The 13,553-nt window shown below is 33.8% G+C and overlaps 1 protein-coding gene across 6 annotated transcripts in view; it reads left to right on the forward strand.

Annotated features, from left to right (window-relative positions):
* CNKSR2 (connector enhancer of kinase suppressor of Ras 2) overlaps positions 1–13,553 on the forward strand; it is a 288,141-nt gene that overhangs the window by 221,445 nt on the left and 53,143 nt on the right. For all 6 annotated transcript variants that reach the window (XM_028522246.2, XM_028522249.2, XM_028522244.2 and 3 more), the window contains 3 exons: positions 4,406–4,578; positions 7,716–7,789; positions 8,072–8,143. In XM_028522246.2, the coding sequence (XP_028378047.1) occupies positions 4,406–4,578; positions 7,716–7,789; positions 8,072–8,143 (319 nt within the window). The remainder of the gene's footprint in view (positions 1–4,405; positions 4,579–7,715; positions 7,790–8,071; positions 8,144–13,553) is intronic.

Below are 13,553 nucleotides of genomic sequence, written 5' to 3' on the forward strand. Positions count from 1 at the left end.
GATCATGTGATTTTTATCCTTCAATTTGTTTATGTGGTGTATCATGTTGGTTGATTTGGGTATATTAAATCAAGCTTGCATCCCAAGAATAAATCCCATTTTGTCATGGTGTACGATCTTTTAATGTATTGCTGAATTTGGTTAGTTAATATTTTGCTGAAGATTTATGCATCTAAGCTCATTAGGGGTATTAGCCTATAATAGTGTATTATTATAGGCTAATTTTATATAGGCTATTATTTCTTTTTTCTAGTGTATTTTTCTGTTTTTGGAATTAAGATAATAAATTTGGGAGTCTCCCCTCATTTTGAATTTTTTTATGAACAGTTTGAGAAGCATAGATGTTAGTTACTCTTTCAATGTTTGGTAAAATTCACCTGTGAAGCCATTTGGTCCAGGACTTTTGTTTATTCAGAGTTCATTGTTATTGCTTTGATTTCCTTTGTTGTAATTGGTCTGTTCAGATTTTCTGTTTATTCTTGATTCAGTTTGGGGAAATTGTATGTTTCTAGGAATATATCTATCTCTTCCAGATTGTGAAATTTGTTTGTGCTAGTAGTTTCTAATATTTTTTATAATCCTTTGCATGTCTGTGGTGTCAGTTGTTACTTGTCCTTTTTCATTAATGATTTTATTTATTTGGGTCCTCTCTCTTTTTTTGATGAGTCTTGTTAAAGGTTTATCAATCTTATTTGTCTTTTCAAAGAACCAACTCTTAGTTTCATTGGAGTTTTTTTGTATTTTTAAGACTCTATTATGTTTATTTCTGCTCTGATGTTTATTATTTCCTTCTTTCTACTCACTTGGGGCTTTGCTTTATTTTTCTTTAGTTCCTTTAGGTGTAAGGTAAGACTATTTATTTGTGATTTTTCTTGTGTCTTGAGGTAGGCCTGTATTGCTATGAATTTCCCTCTCAGGATTGCTTTCACTGTGTCCCATAGATTGGACTTCATTGTGTGTTCATTTTCATTTGTCTCAAGGTATCTTTTGATTTTTTTCCTTGATTTCATCTTTAACCCATTTATTGTTTAGTAACATGTTATTTAGCCTTCATGTGTTTGTGTGTTCTTCAGTTTTTTCTTGTAATTAATTTCCAGTTTCATACCATTGTGGGCTAAGAAGATGCTTAATATGATTTCAATCTTTTTAAACTTAAGGAGACTTGTCTTGTGGCATAATGTGTGGTCTATCCTAGAAAATGTTCTATATGTACTTGAAAAGAATGCATATTCTGCTGCTTTGGGGTGAAATGCTCTCAAAATATCCATTAAGTTAGTCTGGCCTAGTATGTCATTTAAAGCTACTGTTTATTGTTTATTATTTCTCTTGAATATTTATCCATGGATGTCAATGAGTTGTTGAAATCTTGTACTATGACTGTATTACTGTCGATCTCTCCCCTTATGTCCATAAATATTTGCCTTAAATATTTAGGTGCTTCTATGTTGGGTGCATAAAGGTTTACAAGGGCTGTATCTATCATCTTTTTGGATTGATCTCTTTGTCATTATGTAGTATCCTTCTTTGTCTCTTACTATAGACTTTGTTTTAAAGTCTATTTTTGTCAGATGTAAGTATTGCTACCCCAGTTTTTTCTCCTTTCCATTTGCATGAAATATCTTTTTTCATCCCTTTACTTTTAGCCTCTGTGTGTCTTTCATTGTGAGGTGGGTCCCTTATAGACAGTATATATATAGGTCTTGTTTTCTTATGCTTTCAGCTACCCTGTGCCTTTTTGATTGAAGCTTTTAATCTGTTTACATGTAATGTGATTATTGATAGGTACATATTTTTGCCATTTTATTATACATATGTACGTTCCTCTTTTTTTCTTCCTCTTAAAGAGGAACTTTAGCATTTCTTGCAATACTAGTTTGATGGTAATGAACTCCTTTAGTTTTTTCTTGTCTTGGGAGCTCTCTATTTCTCCATCATTTTAAAACGATAGTCTTGCTGGATAAAATAATCTTGGTTGTAGGTCCTTGCTTTTCATCTCTTTGAGTATTTCATGCCGATCCCATCCCTTCTTGCCTGAAGTGTTTCTATTGACAAATCAGATTATAGTCTTATGGGAGGTCTATTATAAGTAACTGTCTCTCTCGATGCTTTTAAGATTCTCTCTTTGTCTTTAACCTTTGCCACTTTAATTATGATGTGTCTTGGTGTGAGCTTCTTTGCTTTCATCTTATTTGGGACTCTGCACTTCCTGGATCTGCATGTCTTTTTCTTCACCAGGTTAGGAAAGTTTTCAGTCATTATCGTTTCAAATAGATCCTTAATATCTATCTCTCTCTCTCTCTCTGTCTCTCTCTCTCTCTCTGTCTCTCTCTCTCTCTCCCCCTCTCTCTCTTCTGCTGCCCCTGTGATGCAGATGTTGCTATGCTTCATGTTGTCTCATTGGTCCCTTAAACTATCAGTTTTTAAATTCTTTTTTTCTTCTTGCTGTTCTGGTCGGTTGTTTTCTGCTACCTTGTCTTTCAAATTGCTGATTTGATCCTCTGGTTTATCTAACCTGCTGTTGAATCCTCCTAGTATACTCTTTATTTCATATATTATATTCTTCTTTTCTGACTGGTCCTTTTTATGATTTCTATATACTTTTTTATGCTTACTATCTCTTTAAGTTCTCACTGAGTTCATCCATTCTTTCCCTAAATTTCTTGAGCTTTCCCATTAACTGTTGTTTCGAAAACTGTACCTAGTAGATCACTTGCCTCCATTTCTTTTAGTTCTTTTTCTGGGTATAACTTCAGCTCTTTCATTTGGGGCATGTTTCTTTGTCTCCTCATTTTGGCTGCCTCTCTGTTATCTGTTCCTGTGTATTAGGTAGATCTGCCCAGGGTTAGTGGCTATGAATGAGATTTTGTGTGCTGACTCTTTAAGACTGTGCCTAGATTTCTAGCAGCCTCAGGTCTCACCCTGGCAGATGAAATCTATGCTGATTTTCACATCATATATGTGGATCCTTCTTTTCTGCTTTGGTGTTGTAGGCTGGGGAGCCACGCATGGAGTTGAGACCCCTTATTTCTCAGGAGGAATATTGCAGCTGAGCTATCCCTCTCAATTCTCAAAAGCCACATGTGGGTGGGGCCAACTCTTTTTACATCTCTGCCCTTCCTATCTGCCTCAATATGGCTCCTTCTATAAATCTTTAATTATTTATAAAACTTCTGTTAAGAGAGTTCTGGCCAAAAGAGAGACATAGGTAGAAACGCTTCACTTCCTCATACAACCAAAAGAAGGATAACAACCAATCTAAAAAACAATAAACAACCAGAAGTGCCAGAAAATCAAACTTCATGGAACTCCAACAACCAGTGAGTTAAAGAACATTCACCCAAACCAGTAGGAGGATGGAATCAGGCAGCTGAGCAGAGAAGATGCAGAGCAAGTCAGTGGACTGTGTGGGCAAGGCAGGGCTGGCTGAGCGGGAAACTAAAGATTCAAAGCTAGATGTAAACTACTGTGGGGGTTGCCAAGACAGGAGAAACTCCCAGTCTCACATGAGAGAGTTCATTGAAAAGTGGGGCTAGAGCAGAGCAAGCCAGTATCATTGTTCTCTCTCTGACCCCTCCCCCACAGACAGCACTCCAATGCAGCAAAGAGGGTTGACTCACCTGGATGAATATCAAAGGCTCCACCCCCCTACAACATAACAGGTGCACCGAGATAAAGAAATATGGCCCAAATGAAAGAACAGATCAAAACTCCAGAAAAGAGCTAAGTGACGAGGAGAGAGCCAATCTGTCTGATGCAGAGTTCAAAACACTAGTAATCAGCATGCTCACAGAATTGGTTGAATATGGTCACAAAACAGAGGAAAAAGTGAAGGCTATGAAAAGTGAAATAAAGGAAAATATACAGGGAACCAACAGTGAGGGGAAGGAAACCAAGATTCAAAGCAACAATTTGGAACAAAAGGAAAAAATAAACATCCAACTAGAACAGAATGAAGGAACAAAAATTCAAAAAAATGAGGAGAGGCTTAGGAAACTCAGGGACAATTTTAAATGCTCTAACATCAGAATCATAGGGGTGCCAGAAGGAGAAGAACAAGAGCAAGAAGTTGAAAACTCATTTGAAAAAATAATGAAGGAAAATTTCCCCAATCTGGGAAAGAAATAGACTTCCAGGAAGTCCAGGAAGCCCAGAGAATCCCAAAGAAATTGGACCCAAAGAGGAACACACCAAGGCACATCAAGTCTGATTACACACTTGTGATTAAATTGTATGTCATTTATGTGGGGAAAGTGATATTAAAGATTTCCATATTTTTCTAAATTATAAATAGGAATTTTTAAGGTTAAGAACCCAAACTGATTTTTTGTGATCTATAAATCAATCTTCTACCTCCACACATTTCTAAAATTCAAAGAATATTTTTACCCACTGTTATTATCTTTAGGTCCTATAGCTGGCAAGAGCAAAAGACGAATTTCTTGCAAAGATCTTGGCCGTGGTGACTGTGAAGGCTGGCTTTGGAAAAAGAAAGATGCAAAGAGTTATTTTTCACAGAAATGGAAGAAATATTGGTTTGTCCTTAAGGATGCATCCCTATATTGGTATATTAATGAGGAGGTAAGACAAGCACATTTTGTTTTCCCATCCATTCTCTATCTTTAACCAAAAGAATCATCCTTTTGAGACTTATAAAATCACATAATCATCTAAAGGCTAATTGAGAAGATTTTTGCTAGTTATTTGTCACAAGAAAAATATTTAAGACTTTTAAAATGTTTGTATTTGGGGTTTCTATAAAGATAGTTCTATCATTTATTCTAATGCAGCAACATATCTGAAACAAAGATAAAATAAAATTTTATAAAGCTAATTAAAAATACCAAGGCAATTAGAGCAATAGCTTAATTTAAAATATTATATATGGATATTTTATACAGGTTTTTAAATGACTTGTGTTTGTTTAAAATTTTACATTTTGTTCTGTTTTTGGGGGGGAGTCCTTTAGTGCTTTTAAAAAATTACTATTACTAGACTTTATTTTGGTTTTTTAAAAAAATGAACTAAGAGACTAGTTTTGAAAATCTGCAAGTTTCATTTCATTTGGCACAATTCAGGAGTAGGGTGTATATAATACACTTAAGTTGTTCTTATGATTTTATTTCATTTGCAGTTAACATACTTTTTCCAGGGTAATATATCATAATCTATCACATATCACAACAGATACACAAGAGTATACCTTCCTTATTGATATTCCCTTTACACTACATTTCCTTTGATTCCTTTGCCATAGCCATCTATCAGATCATGGTAGGTCTTTTTTAACAATAATTCCTATTGTCAACTTGTTTTCTCAAAAAATGTACATGGCTTAATGCAGGATACCGGCTAAATAGTTTTATATGAATAATATCAATATTATGTTATAACATTCAATTTGCATTTGAAGATTAATTTTTGAAATATAATTTAACATTGTTACACTTATGATTATAACATCTGTAGAGAATTTTGTGTTCCCTAGACAGGCTGGTATGTTCTTATTTTATTTTATGTTAGCTTATGTTTAAAAAAGTATTCCTAACACTGCCTGAGGTACTGTGCCTCATTTTCCATATCTGCAAAAAAGGCAGTAATAATTGTACCTAGCTCACTGGGCTCTTATATGGATAAAAGGAATCAACACATTTAATACCAATGCCTGGTACATACTAAGTACTCAATAAACATATGCTATTAGTAGTATTTTTAAAATTGACATCTTATTTTATTGAGTTACTATTTTACTATTTAATATAAGTGCCCGTATTACCTATATAGAAGGATTTGGTTATTTACTTTTGATATTTTTTCTGGCAATCACATAATTTCATGTGTCTTATTTTTTTTAAAGAATTTTTGCCCTGGCTGGCGTAGCTCAGTGGATTGAGCGTGGGCTGTGAACCAAAGTGTCACAGGTTCTATTCCCAGTCAGGGTACATGCCTGGGTTGCAGGCCATGACCCCCAGCAACCGCACATTGATGTTTCTCTCTCTCTCTCTCTCTATCTCCCTCCCTTCTCTCTAAAAATAAATAAATAAAATATTTTTTAAAGAATTTTATTTATTTATTTTTAGAGAGAAGGGAAGGGAAAGCAAAAGAGAAGGGGAGAAACATCAATGTGCGGTTGCCTCCTGCACGCCCCTCACTGGGCACCTGGCCTGCAACCCAGGCATGTGCCCTGACTGGGAATCAAACGTATGACCCTTTAGTTTGCAGACCTGTTCTCAATCCAATGAGCTACAGCAGCCATGGATCATGTGTCTTATTTTTAGATGTAGTAAACAGACAATAATTTTACCTATATTTTCATTTAGTGTATATATACACTTAATAAACCAATCAAGCATTATCAAAATATACTGTTCTCTTTGTCTGTTTTTATTTTAAGGTCACTTGTAGATTTGTCTGTTGTACACTAAATTATATTCTACCTTTCACAATTTAAGTGATCAAAAAACTGTGGCCTCTTTTTATTGAATAGTAGCTAAGTTTCAATCAGAAAGTTATTGTTACTGTATTAGTCTTATGAGAGGGGAGTGACTAATTCCACAGTATACATTGCAAGAAATACCCTAGTGTGACATTTTTTAGGAGAAATGTGAAAGTCCCTCATTTGATCATTATGGGAAGATAATAACTGCACCACAATGTTTTAATGGTTCAAAATTTAAACATTTTAAATTAAAGGCATCATGGTAACAAGGGTAATCAAAGTTGAGAAAGAGATTTGAGACTATTGTATTTACCCTATGATTGGAAGAAAAAAACTCATATATTGGAAAAATTATTATACTGGTTTTTTAGTAACACAAACATGTTAGCCACTATCAAGAATATCAAATGTTTGTTAAGTTTTACATACATACACACGGTAAAATAATTGATACTCTCTGTATTTTCTTTGATACAGCAAATGGGGATTCAATCTCACTTGAACTTGAGATGTAAGAAGCGATCAGTACTGTACAGATCAAAGTTTGGGAGAGTAAAAGTCTGAGGAGCTTGGTCATGAGCATGAAAGGGACAATAACAATGAGAGGGTTTAGCTAAAGTCAGTCTTAGCATAGTTTGGATAACATGTATCTAATGTAAGATTTTGGATAATTCTTCTATCTTGTTTTTCATCCCTCATTAGAGATAGGAGGATTTTATCTATTTCATATAATTTTTCAAGCGAAAAATAACCTTTATATATAGCATATATACCAAATCAGATATCTGAAGATTAAAATAATCTATTTCATTTGTGAAATCTTGACTACACAAAGTAATTATTTAATTCAGGTTTGATAGATGTTTTGGAGGCAGGAAAGGAATTGAGTCCCCTATATATTATATCTGAGCATTAAAAATAACAGAAAATTATGAATTTTAAATGTGGACAAAAATTATTTTACATGTAATAAAAGTGTATAAACATGCAGATTAGAAAATTACAAAACATGTTTCACTTTGAGAATTAAAGAATTTTCTATCAACATTTTAATGTAAAAAGGATTTTTCTATACATATTTTAATTTGTGGTACTCTACATGTTCGAAATATACCTTTAATGAAATATAGCCAACAAAGTGGAATTTTGATCTCTAAAATGTCATATTTAAGGAATTAATGGACACATTTATTAGTATAGATATTTACATCATTAGTTACATTGTATCAGCTTCAAACCATTCTACATAATATCCTAAACAAGAGTGTTAATTCTTTAGGATGAAAAAGCAGAAGGATTCATCAGCCTGCCTGAATTTAAAATTGATAGAGCCAGTGAATGCCGCAAGAAATAGTAAGTTGATTTTACTTGGGGAGAGGGGAAAAAGGGAATACTTTAAATTTTTTTCCTAGCTTTAAATTGTAGGTTACTTGTCTAATGCTTTCAAATTGAGGTAATAAGAAAGCATTTTGTGGGCAGAAAATTGGATTTTTTTACTGATTTCTGTCATTATGGCAGAAGCATTATGTGTGTGAACTCAGGTTAGATATTCAGGTAGTTTTACCCATAAAAATGATTTCGTTCCAATCTATTTCCCAATTTGAAATAAAATAAATGCATTTTTTCCTTTTGCAGTGCATTCAAAGCCTGTCATCCTAAAATCAAAAGCTTTTATTTTGCTGCTGAGCATCTTGATGATATGAACAGGTAAAGTGTACTTAAATTTCAAAGTACTTAGTTAATACGTTTTTCACATTAATGCCTAGAGAATGTCACTGAAGTTTCTAGATTGATCAGTTTGAAATAAAATGTAGCCATACCTAATTTTAAAGAACAGCATTTTAAAAACTCAAAGTAAACTCATTCACTGTCAAGTTTACCAAAAATGTGCCAGAATCCATAAATAGACCAAAAACCCCACGAACTAAGAGAAAGTTTTTTTAAAAGTCCATTTCAAGAAAATGTCTTCAAATTTATTCTCAGATGGGGAAGAAAAGATACCCACAAAAAAGCTGATTTTTTCCTGCTGAGTGAACACCCATGACAGAACACCCATCTCAATAATTCAGACCTAAGCAAAGTTAGTATTTCTTTCTGTCCCTTTTCTTGTGTCACTGAACACCATTGTACAGCCAAATAATTAGATGGCCACATGGTTATTTGGTGGCTCTGAGAATATCTCTCTATGTATATTTTCTATCATTTGCAATGTTCTGATTTGTGTTGGTACTTTAGCTTTATGAATTTGATCCTTTCTTAGATTCCTTTCCTTCCCCTCTCCCTTTTCTAGATTTCTAAAAGTTAGATTCAATATGCAAAATTTTCCCCTTTATAGGTCTTCGGCAGACAGAGTATATTACATACATAACCTGCTGACAGTTCAGGAGGTTACATATACTGGTCAAGAGCATGGATTTTGGAACCAGACTGTCCAAATCCCAGCTCTCCTACTTACTAGCTGTGTGAGCTAGGACATAGAATTTGACCTCTCTATGCTGGGTATTAACTGTTTTTAAAAATGGACATAATAACCATTTTCACCCATAGGACTTTTGTGAGGAGCAGATAAGCACACATAAAGGCCTCCTACATTGTGCTATAAAGTGTTTGCTAGCATATAGATTCCTTTTATATACTTTGAGCTCTTACCTTATTTACCTTTCTTTGTGTATCTCAAAAAAAAATTAGTATCCAAATATTTTAACCATAAAATTGTACAGCTTCATAAATGCAGCTTAACACAATAAATGAACACTTAATGTGTTTTCTTTTCCATCTGTCAAGTTTCCTTTGTTTTAGGGAGTATAATTTAGAGTCTCATTAATATTGTTCTTTGACACTTGAAAATTCAACATGATTTTTCCAAAGCAAGTCTATGACTACAAGGAAATGGCAAAGAAAGGTGTTAAGGATAGTCAATAAAAATCTTTCATTATTTATAAGAGAACTGAGCCTTCCATGTGGTTTCCACAATATTTATTTATTTACTTACTTATTTATTTATCTATTTATTTTAATTTTTGTTGCAGTACAATTTTCTATCTTTTACTCCCATCCCAGCCCACCCACCCAGCCCTCCTATCCTCCCTCCCATTTCCACCCACCCCTAGTTTTTTATCCATGTGTCCTTTATACTTGTTCCTGTAAACCCTTCCCCTTTTCCCCTGAAATTCCCCTGAAATTCCCTCTCCTCTCCCCTCTGAACACTGTCAGCCTTTTCATAATATTGTCTTGATTATATGCTACCATTCTTTCTCCTTGTTCACATGACATGGGGACGGGGTTGTGTTAATTTATTTTTTGTTTTTATAGTTCTGTCTTCTACTTTTCTAGTTATTCACTATCCATTTTACCATTTGTTGAGTTCAGTGCCCTTGGAATAAACATGAAGGGTTTACATTATGACCAAACTGAAAATAGGTAGTGTATAAGAATATATCCTATGTTACAAGATGGATACACTTGAACAGGCACCTATGTCTAAGATTTAGTGCAATTTAATCATTCATAATACATGCTAATCAGGGTATTCTTAGACTTCGAAATTGGCCTGCTCAAAAACACATTTTTTATGACCTAAAGAGTCATTCTTGGTCTACATTCCATACCCTGTTTTAGCAATAACTGCAGAAGTATGTGATGTCACTACTCTTCCCCAATGCTTCTATGCATGTATCTGCTTCAGGATACCACAGAAGCTAAACCAAACCCACGTGTTGCATTTTTTTTACTTTCTCTAAGCAATGGGTCAAAGGAAAAATGAATCTGATCAAATATATTATCTCCACATCACACATTTCAGGCAGAATTAAATTGTTCTGAAATACTGAATCTTTTTAAAAAATGTAAGTATAATGAACTTTTTTGCTTTGCTTTTTTATAAGTATATTCCTGATGTTTACTTTCATTAGGCAAATTTTTAAAAATTACTTGTTAAATAAATGAGAGAGTCAATACTAGAAACACTCACAAAAAATTAGTGATGGGGAAAGACACCCTCCAACAACTTTGTTCAATAAAGTAATTGTTATGTAACAGCAAGATGACTTGGGTGTTGCTTCGTTTGTTCATTCTATATGTACTCTTTTAAAGGCACGTACCTAAGTCTTCAAGAGATGATATGTGTATAATAATTATTAATTACATAATTATAGTAATTATTATCATAAATATATGCTTTATCTTGTTATTTAATTTCTAAAGCATTATCATATGTATTTAAAATATATAGTGCTATTTGTGATAGGATCTAGTAGTTAGAATGAAAAATTATCCTTAATTTTCTTCCATAAAATCTCTGTGTATATCTACACACATATATACACACACACACACACACATACATATACATATAGTCATATCTACTTATGTACACATATACCCAAATGTATGTATACATATACCCAAATGTATGTATGTATATACACACAAAGGTCTGTCCAGAAAGTATCCAGCCAAGTACTATGAAAAATAGAGACATTTATTGAAGAAGATAGAAAATATAAGAAGCATTGTATTAGGACAATGATGCCTCAGTCCCCCTCAAAGAAGGCACCTTGGGACCTCACACAGTTCTCCCATTGTCATCAGCGGCCTCATCATATTTTCCTTAATCTCATCGATGATCTGAAATATCTTCCCTTTCGAAGGTGATTTTAGTTTTGGGAAAAGCCAGAAGTCACAGGGTGCCAAATCTGGGCTAGAGGGATCCTGAGTCACCTGGGGAATTTGATGTTTTTCAAAAAAATTCTGCATGAGACATGATACATGAGTGGGCGCATTATCATGATGAAGCTGCCAATCACCAGTTGCCCATAGATACAGCCTTCTGAATCACCAGAATAGTTTCCGTGGAGGAATGTTCAAGCTTAACACAAAATATGAGGCAGATTCATTGCTCTACTTGCTCAGTCATTTTGAATACCATACAGTACATATGCTCACTCAACAGTGTCTACCACCCCCACTGACTAGTACGGTAAAGTCATCATTGTACATTACACATGTGCATTCCAGTCCACTCACCTTGTCTGCCAGGTTACACTGATTTCACACAAACCATTCTTGTTATATTAACAATGGCTGGACTTTTTCTGGACAGACCTCATATATATGCTCATTGAATATTAAAATCTCACCTTCTATTTTTTGGTCAGCATAAATTTGATTGTGAGATAATTTGCAAAAACACTTTTAAGCACCCCACCACTATCCATCTCTTCCCTCCTCAGAAATGAGTATTGAAACATTTTTTTTAAATTTCCACTTTGTGTGAAATCTGTGGAAATAAAACAAATCATCGTGTTTCTCAATTCTGAGACTTATTTACTGAATTCATTTGGCCTATATATTTCTCATCATGTCAGCACATATGTCCTTGTACTTGAGAGGGCTCATTAACTTCTATTTGGTGATTATTATTTCTACATTTTTCCCATGGTTCATATTCTTTTTTCTTTCTCAATACATTATCTCTGTCAGTTATTGACAACCTCATTGGATTGCTCAGTGGGGCTCTAATATCCCCTTACCTGTATCTTCTTGTTTTAATGAATTGGTAATATGGTAAGTTACTGACTGAATTTAGACCTCCCCATCAATGTCTGAAAATATTCTATATTCAGCATTATACCCCTGACCACCTTATTTTAAAACAGCCTCTCCCAATCCCTGGCACCTTTACCATTCTATTTTTTACCTTGTTTTTTAATACATTTGCTACTACTTAACATAGGTTTATGTGTATCCTTGCTTATTGTCTATCTCCCTCTTAAGATATAAGCATCATGAAAGCAAATGCTTTATTTTGCTACCTGTTTCCCCAGTACCTAGAGCAGTACCTGGCACACATAGGCTCTGAATAAACATTTCTTGACTTATTTAATGTGTGTGTGTGTGTGTGTGTGTGTGCGCGCGTGCACGTGCTCACGCGCTGTTCATAAGAGCCTGTAAGTACCAAATCATAACTGCAGCAAGTGTATAAGTTAGCATCTCCTAGATGAGGTCTTAAGGACAAGTTTAATATTGCACTAACATTTGTGTATTGTTCAGTTTATCATGTCTATGTGCAGTGCCATGAGTTTATCTACACACTTGTCTAAAGAGTGTTTAGTATGAACAGAATTTTTCTTCATAAAAGTAGTTTAATTTTCCAATTGTCTTATGAAATTTAGCAGTTCTGTAGCTCACTGAAGGCTCAAATTATGTCTTACTCATTTTGTACCCCCAAAACATGACTAATTATTCAAGAGATAGCAGATACTTAATAAATGTTGAATTGAAAACTAAGGAAGCCACCTCTTTCGTTTCCTGATTCATTTCATAAAGACCTCATTGTACTTTAGATGTCTGATAAAATGAAATTTCAGTGATATTTTAAAAATTAGTGAATATGATATACTGAATTAAAATGAAATAATAAATAGTCCTCTAGTACTGTTATCATCATTTTCACCCAAAAGGAACCATAGCAATCTTTCTCTAGAGTGCTAAGATTTGCCTTGTAGTACAAACTCAAATCCTTTGTTACTACAAATGACCTATTGACTAGATTTTAATTTTGATGTTTTACTAACGATTAAGTCATTTTAAAAAGGTTATTTGTCATGATGTTCACATTTTGACTTATAGTTTATAATTTTCTGAATTGTGTGTGTATATACCATGGTACTGAATTCATTTTATCAATCTTTACTTTATTCCATTTGCTCCAGTCCCTTCTTCACCTCCCAAACATATTTAAGGCAATAATATCATAAATTTTGTCAAAATAAAGTTGAGCTTTAAGTGACTTATTCTTAAAGTTAAAGCTTAAATTTCCATGGATGTGATTTTTGCCTATCAGAGACACAACTTTCCTCCCTTTTCAAGATATTCTAAGTATCTGATGCACAGTTAACACCAGCTGGCATAAATGATGAAACATATGAGTCATTTCAAAGAATGTCATCTTCCATTTAACAGAGGAGCTAAGCTCTTAGGAGAAAAAGTCCTCAAACACAACCTTTTCTTTAAAAAATGCATCTCAATCACATTATTACACACTTAAATGATGTTAACTATACCAGTGGTTCCAAACTTACTCAAGCTAGTTTGGAAAGTGGGTTATTCCTTAATT

The sequence above is a fragment of the Phyllostomus discolor genome, chromosome X, assembly GCF_004126475.2.
Source record: "Phyllostomus discolor isolate MPI-MPIP mPhyDis1 chromosome X, mPhyDis1.pri.v3, whole genome shotgun sequence".
NCBI lineage: Eukaryota > Metazoa > Chordata > Mammalia > Chiroptera > Phyllostomidae > Phyllostomus > Phyllostomus discolor.